The 12,660-nt window shown below is 49.8% G+C and overlaps 5 protein-coding genes across 5 annotated transcripts; 2 read left to right on the top strand and 3 right to left on the bottom strand.

Moving 5' to 3' along the window:
- Positions 1 to 105: 105 nt before the first annotated feature.
- On the bottom strand, positions 106 to 1,299 carry PEX2_096800 (uncharacterized protein; the record flags this gene model as incomplete). Its single annotated transcript, XM_016746950.1, has 1 exon — positions 106 to 1,299. The coding sequence occupies one exon, from the start codon at positions 1,297 to 1,299 to the stop codon at positions 106 to 108; it is 1,194 nt and encodes a 397-aa protein (XP_016594144.1).
- A 391-nt stretch (positions 1,300 to 1,690) lies between these two features.
- Positions 1,691 to 2,866, top strand: PEX2_096810 (uncharacterized protein; the record flags this gene model as incomplete). The annotated part of the gene is made up of 1 exon (XM_016746951.1): positions 1,691 to 2,866. One exon carries the CDS (start codon positions 1,691 to 1,693, stop codon positions 2,864 to 2,866), a length of 1,176 nt encoding a protein of 391 aa, XP_016594145.1.
- A 162-nt stretch (positions 2,867 to 3,028) lies between these two features.
- PEX2_096820 (DMT family transporter) lies at positions 3,029 to 4,544 on the bottom strand (the record flags this gene model as incomplete). Its single annotated transcript, XM_016746952.1, has 2 exons — positions 3,029 to 4,039; positions 4,161 to 4,544. 2 exons carry the CDS (start codon positions 4,542 to 4,544, stop codon positions 3,029 to 3,031), a joined length of 1,395 nt encoding a protein of 464 aa, XP_016594146.1.
- A 3,129-nt stretch (positions 4,545 to 7,673) lies between these two features.
- Positions 7,674 to 9,941, bottom strand: PEX2_096830 (UTP25 family protein; the record flags this gene model as incomplete). Its single annotated transcript, XM_016746953.1, has 3 exons — positions 7,674 to 9,167; positions 9,226 to 9,745; positions 9,796 to 9,941. 3 exons carry the CDS (start codon positions 9,939 to 9,941, stop codon positions 7,674 to 7,676), a joined length of 2,160 nt encoding a protein of 719 aa, XP_016594147.1.
- A 218-nt stretch (positions 9,942 to 10,159) lies between these two features.
- Positions 10,160 to 11,311, top strand: PEX2_096840 (eukaryotic translation initiation factor 3 subunit F; the record flags this gene model as incomplete). The annotated part of the gene is made up of 3 exons (XM_016746954.1): positions 10,160 to 10,261; positions 10,303 to 11,030; positions 11,086 to 11,311. The coding sequence occupies 3 exons, from the start codon at positions 10,160 to 10,162 to the stop codon at positions 11,309 to 11,311; spliced, it is 1,056 nt and encodes a 351-aa protein (XP_016594148.1).
- Between the last annotated feature and the right edge of the window lie 1,349 nt (positions 11,312 to 12,660).

Genomic DNA, 12,660 nt, shown 5'->3' on the forward strand with positions numbered 1-12,660 from the left:
CAATAATGTTATGCTACCTGGCCTTCTAGTAGGAGGTTAGGATAGTTGAATGTTGTATCCAACACAGTAGAAACAAAAGGGTATCAAAATAAGAAACAAGAAACATCAAGCAGCAGTAATAGCCAACCTAATTCCCCTCCTCTTCCTCTCATCCATATCCATCCCCTTCACCATCCTCCCAAACCCACTCCTCTCACTCGGCCCACACAATATCCCCCTCAACTCCTCCCTCAAAAGCCCAACATCCCTAATCAATTCCCCCTCGACAACCCCCTTAGCAAGAAGATCACATCTAGCCGTAACTGCCAAATCAAACCCATCCAACCCCCTAACCCCAAGAATAGGCTGTACCCACCCCTCCTTGATCCCAAACGGAATCCTCTGACCCGAAACAATCGCCTCACCAGTATTCCCAACAACACTGGTAAACCTCCCTAAATCCAAACTCAACCCTAACGTCCGTAATCCCTCCAACGAAGCGACAACATCCCAAAACCGAACCCACAACGCATCACTATGCGTATGCGCATAGATTGATCCCTTATGATCCAACCCAGCCATGGGCACCCAGATCGGCATCCACTGGACCGTCAATCGTGAAATGGCATTCCGGGCAGTAGGCGACAGGGAAGCTGCGAATGCAATGAAAGTGTATAGATCGTCGACGTCGAAGTGCGAGGCTTTGTATAGAATTGCCTCTGCTTCGAAGTAGATACCTCGACAAACGCGCAGCAGAGCAGTATTGCTGTTACTTAGAGTTGAAGGAAGATGAGAGTGAGTATGTGGATAGAGGAGTCTATCACTGTGGCCTGGGACTCGGCCGTCGTAGATACGCCAGCGAGCTGGGGTTGTGGGGCAGCAATGGCGGTTTTGGGTTAAGGAGAGGTTTGGTTGAATTGGGTGATTTGATTGGTGCTTATTGGGTTGGCTTTGATGGGAGTGTTGGTGAGGGGTTTGGACTGGGGTTGGACAGCGGACATGGCGAATTTTGCCTTTTAGCTGGACTAAGTGGATGGTTTGGGGGGTTTGGGTGTTCGGGGCTGGGGAGTTGGTGAGGACGTAAGACCAGATTATTTGGCGGAGTTCGGGGGGAAGACGGAGGAGAGGAGATTGTTGAGGTTGGAATTGGGTTGGTGATGGATTCCTCCAGTCTATAGGTGGGTGGAGGGTGTTCTCTGGAGAGCAGATTGCCCGCGATTGGATTAAATCGCGGACGGTGTCCCGCCAGCGATGGCCGGTTGGATAGTAGTGCCAGATGGAGTAAGGGTCACGGAGGACCCAGGTGTCGAAGTGGCGCATTGGGAGATATTTGTTCTTTTAGAGAGGTCTATAAGGGATGTAAGAGTAGAGAAATCTGGGGAAATTATGGGGCAAGTGGGCTTTTATGGAGAATCCACTCCAATGGACTAGGTATATGTAGACTAGTACGTATATAGGTCTAGGAGAAGTGAGATGTAAAATTCTTGGAATTCCAATGCGTTCAAGCCTTGACTGTAACCCAATGACGTCGAGTTGGATTGGCCATTTTCGGATTTTGACATTTTCAATTTGCGGGTTAGTGTGCTCCTTTGGGTTTAGCGTGTCAATTTGGGGTTAGCCTGTCTATTTATGGTTAGCGTGTTTATTTAGGTTTAGCGTACTCCGCCCTCAGCCGATTTCCTCCAATTCTATGGATCTTCCGAGGTCTCCAATGGAGCGCCTATTCCCATCTTTCATGCGTGTCTTGCGTGATCTAGATGACGCTGATGTACTACTCACCACCTTTCAAGAATTCGAAAGCAATCCATCTGCCACTAGTGCAGAGGATCGCATTCGGTTTCTCGACTTCCCCGCTGCAACAACTCTTAGCAAGCAAGAGCTCTTGAAAAAGGCAGCTCAATCACCTCAAGAGCTTACTTTCTCCGAGGTTGAATTACTCTATAACCGCTATTGGGGACGAATCAGCTTCCGGGAAGAAAGTATCCGTTCCGATTGTTTCGACAATCTAAAACTCGAGTGTCTTGAGAGCTTCCGCACTTCTTTCCACGCGGAATACGAAGCAGATGCATTAAAAAATGCAGAGGCGGAGTCTTCCCGACGGTACGATGAAATGAGAGAAGCTCAGGACAAAGCAGATTTAGCGCATATATTCGAGCACGGCTACCCCTGGCTCCACCAGCTATGGCAAGAAGATGAGGGCAAAAGGCCCTGGGGCTATGCAATCTTCGAAAGCCCTCAGTGGATACTCGAGGATCCGGAACGCCAGGAGACCTATGACCTAAAGCAAACTAACTTGTTCTATTGGGCACATGTCGCTATTGGTTCTGGAATACAGATCGGATCCCAGTGGTACCTTGAGTCCCTTGATTTACCTTCTGGAACCGGTAGGGATAAGTCTTTCATGGCGATATTGCATCAACTTCGTAAGCAATTCAACCGTCTCCGATCTCTGCCGCCTAAGAAACAAGCGCCGTATATTTTCATGGATATGGCTGAAGGCAAGATCGACGCCATCCCGGAGGGAATCACAGAAGGTATTCTCCGGAACGTCTTTTTATATCTTGATCATGATGCCGCAGCTTCAGTCTTAGATCTTCGCGGACCAGATGATACATGGATCTGGGCTGTCGACCCAGACTACGATCTAGAATGCCGGGGCTCTGGCTCGAGTGGGTACCAAGGCTTTCTACGCGTTCGTCTTCAACAACTTCTTCATCACTTTTACGTCGCCCGGCGCTGGCACTCGGACGAGTGGTCGATGGAGGACATCTGGAAGGCGGCCCAGAAGGACCCGCATAACGGCTCTTTTGTTTCCATGAAGGATGAAGAAATATATGCTCGAGACTCGAGTCGGGAGGTTGCTGCCGCCATCAAAAGGTCCGGGTAGTCAGAGCAGTATTTGCAGCTCTTAAGTGGAATGTGGGGAGCGTCTCCGCGGTATATTTTCAAGGCTGCTGTCCCAGCTAATTTTAGTATGTACAAAGGTCAAAGCCTATATACCCTAACCCCAGAACGATATATACATAGCCTTGGGATGCAAGCCAAAAACTCAATTCCCTTGCACTGACCCCTCCGCTCTCTCCTCGTCAGCAGCATCCTTGTATCCCTCCACATCACGATACTCCTCCACTCCACTTCCACTCCCACCCCGTTGAACAGGTTTCTCCTGCGAAAAAGCCACAAAAACCGCACAGACCAAAATGATCGCAGATCCAACCCAACTAATCGGACTAAGCGTACTTCCCCAAACAACCTTATCATAAAACACTGCGAAGAGCATCTGCATATAAAGCATGGACGTAGCACGCCCTCCCTGCGCTACAGGCTTTCCATCCGAGACAGACGCAGGCGGGACATATGACAAACCCGCCGTCAACAAGAACTGCAACAGGAACCCACAGACACCCAACCCCGTTAGCAGCGTCCACTCCACAGCCGTGGTAGGTATGCGGAACGGCACAGAAGGCAAGCTGGCCATCGCAACGAACGAAATAACCGTCGTCACGGACGAGAAGTACGTCACGGACACGAGGGGGTGCGCACGACGGCCGATCATACGGATAGAAGTGTAAGCGCCCGAAGCGCCAACCACGCCGAACAAGGCGACGATTGTCGCCATGACATGGTGGTAGGAGTCTGTCTCGGAAGGTGGCTTTTCATCAGTTGAAGCAGATATACCTAATGCCCAAGCGGCAGCGGCAGTTGGGGTAGCGATTGAGATGCTCGGGTCGCGTTTGCTGAATGGACGGGCGATGAGCACGACACCACCGAGAGAGACTAGTCCGGCGAAGAGCTGTTTCCGGGAAAAGGTCTCGCCGGGAATGAGGAGCGAGCAGGCGTAGCAGGAGATAATTGGTGAGAGGAAGGTTATTACTGTTGCCTCGGAGAGGGGGAGGTATTGGACGGAGTAGTAGAGGCCGTAGACACCCATGAAGCCGAAGAGGGCGCGGAGGAGGAGGAGACCGCGGACTGGACGTGTGCCGAGTGGGGAGGGTGTTGAGGCGATGTACATGTATAGGTAGCTTGCAACTGCTGTTATAGACATGCGGGCGAAGAGGATCTGGGAGGTGTTAGTTGGGATTGTATAGAATTGGAGATGGACGATGTAGGAATGTAGATCGGATGAATATGAGGAAATGAGATGGTATCCAACATATCTTTCTTTTCTTTCGGTCTCTTACCTGGAAAGGATGCATCGCACTATGAATCTCCAAGACTTGTGTCATGACATTCATAGAGGCAGCGAAAGCCTGCGCCAGCAGGACAAGCCCCATACCCTTATTGCGCAACCACCATACCTGCCATGCACGGCGGGGTCGCGCAGCTGCAGCAATAACGGCCTCGTCGTCTTCGTCATCCTCGATAGGACGGGGTTCCGATTGAGCCAGCGCTGGCTGGGAGTCGGCTTCGCTCTCACTTTCACAGTTGTAGTCGTGTTCATTCTCGGCTTGAGTTTTCGTTTGCGTTGAAGACGATCTCTGCTCCACCGGGATCGGCAGGGGTGCGTCTGGATGGTCCTGGTATTGGCCGGCTTCTGAGGCCGAATCAAGATTCGGGGTGACCATGCTGGGATCTGTGATCCTGAGGTCGTTATTGGAGAGGGTGGTTGGTGCGGGGACTTTTGTGGGGGACGGAGATGGAGGTATCTAAGCGATGACTTTTTTTCTCTCTTTTGGGGTCGAGTTGATCTTCTATAAAGTCTGATTATACAGTGTCCTCCTCGAGAGTAGAATAAATGCAGATTAACAGTATCTCTAGGCGAAAGGGAAGGATTCATATATCTGCACCGGACTGCCGATCTGGTTAAAAGAGATTTCAGTTCGAAATGCGCATGACGGCGGAGTGGAGCCCCCGTTGACCACTAACCGCAGCCCTACCTCTTGTTTCTTTTTGCCTTTCGTTCTATCTTCACCTTTTGTCTCTACTTTTTCACAAGTTTATTGCTCTTTTTAAGTTGAGTTGACTCAAAATGGGTTGTAAATTTAGCTGCCTAGTACCTAGTTGTGTACTACCATGTACTCCAGGCTATCTTAGAGCCACACAGCACAAGCGGCACAAGACCTAACTACTTCATGTACGAGCTACTAGCTACATATAAACATGCACCTAACGCGGATATTTATCCGCTTTCATTTACCTCCCATCATGCTTCGCTTCGAATTAATCTAAATTTCGACTTCGCTCTCCAGGGCTGGAGTAATGTCGCTTACTAATCGTTATTTCAAGTCGAGCTGCTCAGAGATGAACCTCGAATTTAGTTTGTACTGTTAGCAGACTCATCTATCGTGCTTTCATAGTAGATCTAGCGAGATAGAAAATAGATTATCCACGTCGTAGAAAACCGGGTCCGTGATGTCTCGGAGCCGAAAACACATGGTCTGTGCAGTAAATCTGGCGAAGCTAACGAAGCATCATTCATGATCAGAAATCAGATTCCCAGCTGAGAACAGATGTAGGGCAGCCGTAGCAATCGGAGAGAATATTCCAACAGATAGAGACTCCATGGATGAGAATAAGTTGATAGTCATGAAGCTTAGACTCTGGATTGGACGTCTGTGTCCCATACTTTGTGGAGTGCTTTGCCAGGTTTATGATCCACAATGGTCGTGGCTTTGCCATTGTCATCGTGAGCAGCATAGAATAGAGAAAGCAGCTGAGCTTAATGGCGCATTACTTTCTGGTTCCACAGTATCATTGGCCTTGTCCAAGAGAGGCAGTATTGCTTCTTCTTTCGTCGCGTAACAGGTCAAATAATCATCGAATGTATACATGTATGTACAGAGTGGTATTCAATATCACGACTTAGACTTAATAGAAGGTTGAACTCAAGATTGAGGAAGAAGCAGAGCTTCTCAGGTTCGTGTATCCATTGATAGCGCAACGACCTCTCAGGGTCGAGCCAATCATGAAAGAAGAAAAGAGATAAAAAAGAGAAAACCGTACCAATGTCGACTCGAACCCACGACCCACTCGTCCGAAAATGTGACAGTCTAACCTAAAGCAAGATAGTAAGAGCGGTAGGCCCACTTAATTCCGCACCTCAAGTCGTCGATACGAAACGTCGAAGGAAAAAAAATAGATAGCTTCTCTTTGATTAAGGTACGTCTTCCTTAGTGCAGGGGCCGTACTAATCTTCTCTGTATATTTTCAGTTGACCATATGCCCCGAAGGGCGGAATATCTATTCCCCGAACTAGTTATAACCTCACTTTTCGGATGAGAAATAGTATAGGAAGGTATGGTGATAGGACATACTCGACCGTGGTTGGTCGATTATTGAGGACCCGCTCTGTCGCGCAACGTGGGTCTCGAACTCCCGACGACATTGGCCAATATCACGTGACTTATCAATCCGGAAGGGCCAATCATATATTGACATAAGACCCCACACGGTATAACCTCAATATTGGACGTGGAAGGGAAAAAAAAATAGGTAGCTTCTCTTTGATTAAGCGTGTCATCCTTAGTGCAGGGGCCATGCTAATCTTCTCTGTATATTTTCAGTTGACCATATGCCCCGAAGGGCGAAAGGTATAGTCCTATAGTTCATTTTAACCTCACTTTTTGGCAGAATTATACCGCCTACCGTTTTGGAAATGGGTGGTAGCACCTGCTGATTCTAGGTTTCTGGCACGTGATATCATATTACGTAAGACTTGCTCTTCACCTGGGCACAGTAGCCCTGCCTGAAGAGCAGTTGGTCAGGTGTGTATGTTCAGCTTAAGCATAGAACAGCTTTGACAGCTTGACTACGCATTTTCTAGATGTGATGGTTTCCTTCATTTCACCTAATCTCCTCAAACCAATGATGCAATTACATACTACCAAATAATGGCAACGGAATAGTACAGATCAACACGTTCCCCATCCTTCCTAGTTGATTTGAACACAAACTGAGTTGTGATCCCATTGAAAGGCAATAGACCCTTTGATGTCCGGAATATCGATTGGATATTGAAACGACGATCTATCCGTGACGGTGCCGCTGAATCCTCCAACGTTGTTGCTATCGAAGGAAAGGCTTTTGATATCCACTTGCATCTTAGGCCTGACGGTAATGGATCTTTTGAGCTGATATCAGGTGTTAGAAATGGGTTTCATTCCATTTGTGTTCATAATGAATGAATGTGCAAGATGGAGTGACTCATCATGCAGGGCGGCCGACCTCAATGACTGCTGCAATCAAGTCATTTCCCACCATATATAGATTGTTCAGGAATACAAGGCCAATGTCCTTGAAGTTGCATTGACTATCATTGTTGTAGTTTCCAGTCCTGATGATGACCTAACTTGGATGAGTTTGATGTTTTTGGCCATATGGATGTCATGGTTGAACCATATATTCTCGGTGATCTTCCTCATAACCATCTTGGTGTTTGGTACGATGACTAGCTGAATGGAGGGGGAAATGTAAGAGATTGGAAATAGTTGATATGTAGGGTTTCAGTAAAAGAGTAAGGGAGGGAGCAAACATCGTATGCTTCAAGTTCATAATGAATGGATTGAGAGATAAGGTATCTGTGTAATAAATAAATGTGGGCTTCATAGATGTCTCAATCTTGGACTCGATACTGCTCCTTTTGACGAGAAAATAACCCCCGGGCCAGAAACATGATAGCACAGATGAAGTTGTGTAAAAGAATAAGTCACACGGCTGAGATTATATCTACCTTGAAAAGCATACACAAGCTCTATTCATACAAAAGTAAACGTATCACCGCCCTTCTCCCGCAACATATTTCCAGTCCTAGACGTACCAACAATACGCTCCAACTTCAACGCATCCCACTTGGAGAACAGCGCACGCACACCACCCTCAGCAGCCTCGATCAGCGCCGCGGGATCAAGACCCAAGTACCCAACAATCTCGCCGTAGAACAGCGCATTGTCCGGGAGGCCATACATGACCACACGCTTAACACCACGGACCTGGTAACGGCGGAAATGATGCGCGCGCTCAGTATATAGCAGCACAGAGTGGCGGCCAGACACGAAATGACTGCGGGCACGATTAGCCTCTTTCGGCTCGGTATACTCGGAGATAGCGCCAAAGGAGACATTGGTTGTCTGCGTAGAGGTGGCGAAGTGGTTGCGCACACGGACAAAGTCGAGGTAAGAAGGGATGAAGATGAGGGTGCCGGCGCCGCCCTTGCCACGGCCGTGCGTGATGTTCTTCACCAAGGTTGACAGGATGGTTGTTGTGAAGTGCTTGAAGCGTGCGTCGGGGTCTTTAATGGGCGACGTGCTGTCGATGCGAGTGAAGGTTTGCTTGACGGGGACTGCGAGTGGGAGTTCGGTGATGGCGCCAGCGTAGGTGGGGGTTACCTTGAGGCGGCCCGAGGCGTTTTGCATTTGGGATGAGAAGAGGGCGTTGATCTCGGGGGTGATGCAAGATGAGACCACTACGGTTTGTCGGACGTGGCGGGCTTGGTTGTCCAAGTACCAGTTGCGGACACGGCCGAAGTCGCAGCCATGCGCTTGTTTCGGTTGCAGGTTCAGGTGCTGGAAGATGTAGTCGACGTGGTCCCAGTTTTGCATGAGGAGAGCGTCGGCGTGGTCGACGACTACCAGCTCAATTGAGGAAAGGAAGTCGTGGTCACGCTTCTTGACGTCGGATTGGTCCATGATCGTACGCAGACCCAGTGGACTGGCTAGGATGATGTCGGAGCTGTAGAATTGCGCGAAATATTTGACTGTCTTGCGCGTGAACTTGAGACCCAGTCTGAACATGTCGTCGTCATTGCCGCCGAAAAGCTCACGGAAATCTTCGGTTTTGTGCTCCCAGGAATCATCATTTGGCGCTGAGAACGAGTCGGTGAAGCGCTTTTTGTTTTCTTGCTGCTCGGGTTGGTAGATTCGAGTGATCGCATCGAGAACCTTAACACATGCCTGTCGAGTGGGCAGAATGTAAAGCACCTTGGGGCGGGTGAATCCCTGGTCACGGCACTCAATGTCGGTGTCCGGGTCCTTGGACAGACGGGCGTTATTTTTGAGGACCTGGTCTCGGGTCTTCAACAGGTGGTTGACGGCGTGCAAAGCCATAATCTCGCGCATCTCATTTGCATTAGAAGCAGTACGAGCACCGTATAGAACGTCTTGGTAGTCGAACACATATGGCGCGATGATCTGGGCTTGACCTGTGATTTTAGGCAGGATCTCGGCCGCACGGGACTTCAACTTTTGTTTGAGCTGCGCGATTGCATGTTAGTATTGGAGCCAATATGAAATGCATGTCTGTTCTGCATACCTTGATATTGGTTGTGCTCTTCAGTGGCGGAAGGATTGATGCGCTATTTGCTCCTGTGTCGGGAACAGTATGTACCAGCCGTAGTCCATCTACCTCTTTCTTGACGATTGCCCATTTGTTCGATTGGATAGGCTCAATCTGCTTGGTCAAATCCGCACTATCGCGGAGATCGAAGTGCTTTTCAAAAGCGGCAGTTGGGTCCTCATCCTCGTCTGCTTCCTCCTCTTCATCGTCGGACGGCGCTTGGGCTTCCAAGTCATCATCGCCCTGCTCTGGTTCCTCTGCAGGTTCTGCTATTTGAATCTCAGCATTCGAGTCGGTGGCGATCTTGCGCTTCTTCCGAGCTGGTCCGCTTGACTCATTGGGTTGAAGTAGCTGAAGGAGTTCGTTGTAGGGGCGTTCGGTATTTTCATCTTCTTCGTCGCTGCTGGAGGCGCCCTCGTCCATAAGGGTGTCATCGCCCAATTCCTCTTGGGATTGCTCGCTAGCATCATCTTCTCCGCCAGAAGAATCATCTGATCTAGTACTAGTTAGATACAGTCATTAGAGACTTTCAGACTGAGAACTTACTCGGACTCATTCAATCGCGAAGTGGCAAAGGAGTTGCGACCACCACGACCACCACGACCGCCGCGACCACGACCTCTGCCACCTCTGCCACCACGGCCACCACGGCCTCGAGCTCCTCTAAAAGAACCGCCACGAGGAGCAGGCATATTGTGTGTATAAAGTAAAAAGGTGCAATCTCCAGGCTGTTGCCGGCCGAAATGAGAATTTTGGGGGCTTATCTTATCTTAGCGCGAAATTTCCCACACACAACAGAATCGGAACAATCAGAGCGGCTCACTCCACTTCCAAGGAAAAATTGAACCTCCGAGAAACGAAGGAAGTTTGGATCTTGAAACTTGACATTTCATTCAACTCCAAATTAATCATGGCTGAAGATTCTTTCCTTCATCTCGCTCGCCCTCTCGGCCCCGTTAGCGTGGGGACCGCTCCTACCACTGCCCCTCTGAACGTGGTCATTCAACCCCAGGTATGTTGCGATATGTGTGTGCTATGATCTGAGGGGTAAAGCTCATTCCTCCCAAGGCAATCTTCTCAGTTCTCGACCACTCTCTTCGCCGCAATGCCGACCAGGAGCGAGTTATCGGTACACTCCTCGGAACACGATCTGAGGATGGAAGTGAGGTCGAGGTCCGATCCGCCTTCGCTGTCGGCCACTCCGAGGCTGAGGACCAGGTCGAAGTCGATATGGAATACCACAAGCAGATGCTCGCTTTGCACCTGAAGGCCAACCCCCGCGAAGTCTTGGTTGGCTGGTACGCCACTGCTTCCGAACTCAACACTTTCTCCGCTTTGATCCAGAACTTCTACAGCGGCCAGGGTGATGGTACCTGGCCTCACCCCGCTGTCCACCTGACTGTCTCCACCGAGGCTGGAAAGGACCTCGAGACCCGCGCCTACATTTCCGCCCCCGTTGGTGTCACTGCTGAGCGTGCTGCCGACAGCGCTGCTTTCATCCCCGTTCCCTACGAGCTCCGATACGGCGAGGCCGACAAGAGCGGTCTTGAGTCTATCGCCAACGCCAAGGATGCCGAGGATCGTTCTACTTCCGTCACTTCCGACATTGAGTCTCTGGAGCGCGCCATTGAGGAGGTTCTGTCCATGGTTGACCGCGTCTCGCGCTACGTCGAGTCCGTGATCGACGAGGAGACCCCCGCTTCGACTGCCATGGGCCAGTTCCTGCTTAACGCCCTCGCTCTCGCTCCCAAGGTCGAGGCTGCCGACATTGAGCGTGACTTGTATGTTGAATCTGTATTATATTCCCTGGTGGCTTTTATCACTAACCTTGCACAGCAACAACCACATCCAGGACGTCCTGGTCGTTTCTTACCTTGCCAACACCGTGCGCACACAGATGGAGCTTTCCACTCGGCTAGCAACCGCCCAGCTCACCCTTGGCGGCGGCGGCGGTGGCGGCGAAGGCCCCGCTTCCGGCGAGCAGCGCAACCAGCGTGGCGGCAAGGGCAACAACCAAGGCGGCCGCCCCCGCCAGGACCGCAACGAGGAAGCCCGCGCATGAGAGGTTTCCAACAGCAAAAAACGCTGATGCATAATGTGACCAATTGCGAGAGGAACATATCCCTTCAAGTGAACGTCGATGTCTCTCACGTTCTCTTACCTTTCTATCTCACTCCTCCCTGACGTTATTACTTTTGGGTCTTTCGCTTCTTTGTTTACTATCCCTCTACCGCCTTCTTCCTTTTTTTCCTTTTTCCGGCTTCCTCTTTTTTTTTTCCTCGCGAGGCTTGCATGTTCTCTCCGGAGCTCACGGACTACGGCCTGGTCACGTCCCATCAACAGCTTCCGGACTCGGTCTGTCTTGACGTCGAAACGCGGTCTTCTGCACGTGGTGTTGTGGTATTGAGACCGATTTAATATCAATGCGATTGGTATAACGTGTGGTGGTTGATGAGGGTGACGATGTCGTTACCGTTCGACGATAGAGAATATTTGGGGGTGAGTCTAGACTGTTGAAGATGAGAGATGGGTCTGCTGAGAGCCAATCTCTCCGGTTTACGAAGTCGCATCTTTCTAGGCGCGGCGTTTTCAGTTATGATGAAATGGACATAAAAGTTCTAGAGCTTCTTCGTATTGTATATCCCATCATTTACTACTCCGGCCGTGGTCATCAAAGTACATATACATACGTAGACCGGCTATATGTCTACACAATACTCAGTTGTATTTACTCGGGTGACCCAGTGGCCTTTGATTGAAGCCTGTATTCGGTGCGAGGCTGGTGGCTAGCTATATCTCTTGGCTACTCGACACAATATTCACCTGTGATACAATTATTAAACTATATAGCCACTGCACAGTCCTGCTAAGCAGGCTCAGGTGTCCACAACTGATCTCCACAGCTGCAGTGTTGGAGCCCGCGACCAACAACAGCATAGCCTAAGGGATCTACCTGAACAATAAAAGGCTTAAAGGGACAGCTCAAAGAGAAAGGAAATTTCAATGAAGAAACTCAATGAAGACTCTACCGGAATAGCAGGTAGCTGCAGTGTACAAACATGCGATCACTGGTTGTCCAAGGGATTGAATGCTGAAAGTTTCAGACTGAAGGTTCATTGAAGGCATCAAGTAAGCTCGACTCTGTAGAAATGGTGGTCAAAATATAGCGCTTTGGCTAGCCAACATGTGTTGTCCGCCTAGCCTCGGTCGTAACGGTGTCTGGCAATCCAACTCCTCGCTGAAGCTAGGATCGATACCAAGAGCAGCATGAAGGAGCTTTACAATACCCTCATTGCCGTATAATATAGCGCGAGAGAGAGGTGGATCGCCAAAGCCACCAGCGAGATTAAGATTAACACCAGGAGTAGTAAGAAGAAGCTTCACAATACCCTCATAGCCGTGTAATATAGC

This window comes from Penicillium expansum (assembly GCF_000769745.1).
Source record: "Penicillium expansum strain MD-8 chromosome Unknown contig339, whole genome shotgun sequence".
Lineage (NCBI taxonomy): Eukaryota > Fungi > Ascomycota > Eurotiomycetes > Eurotiales > Aspergillaceae > Penicillium > Penicillium expansum.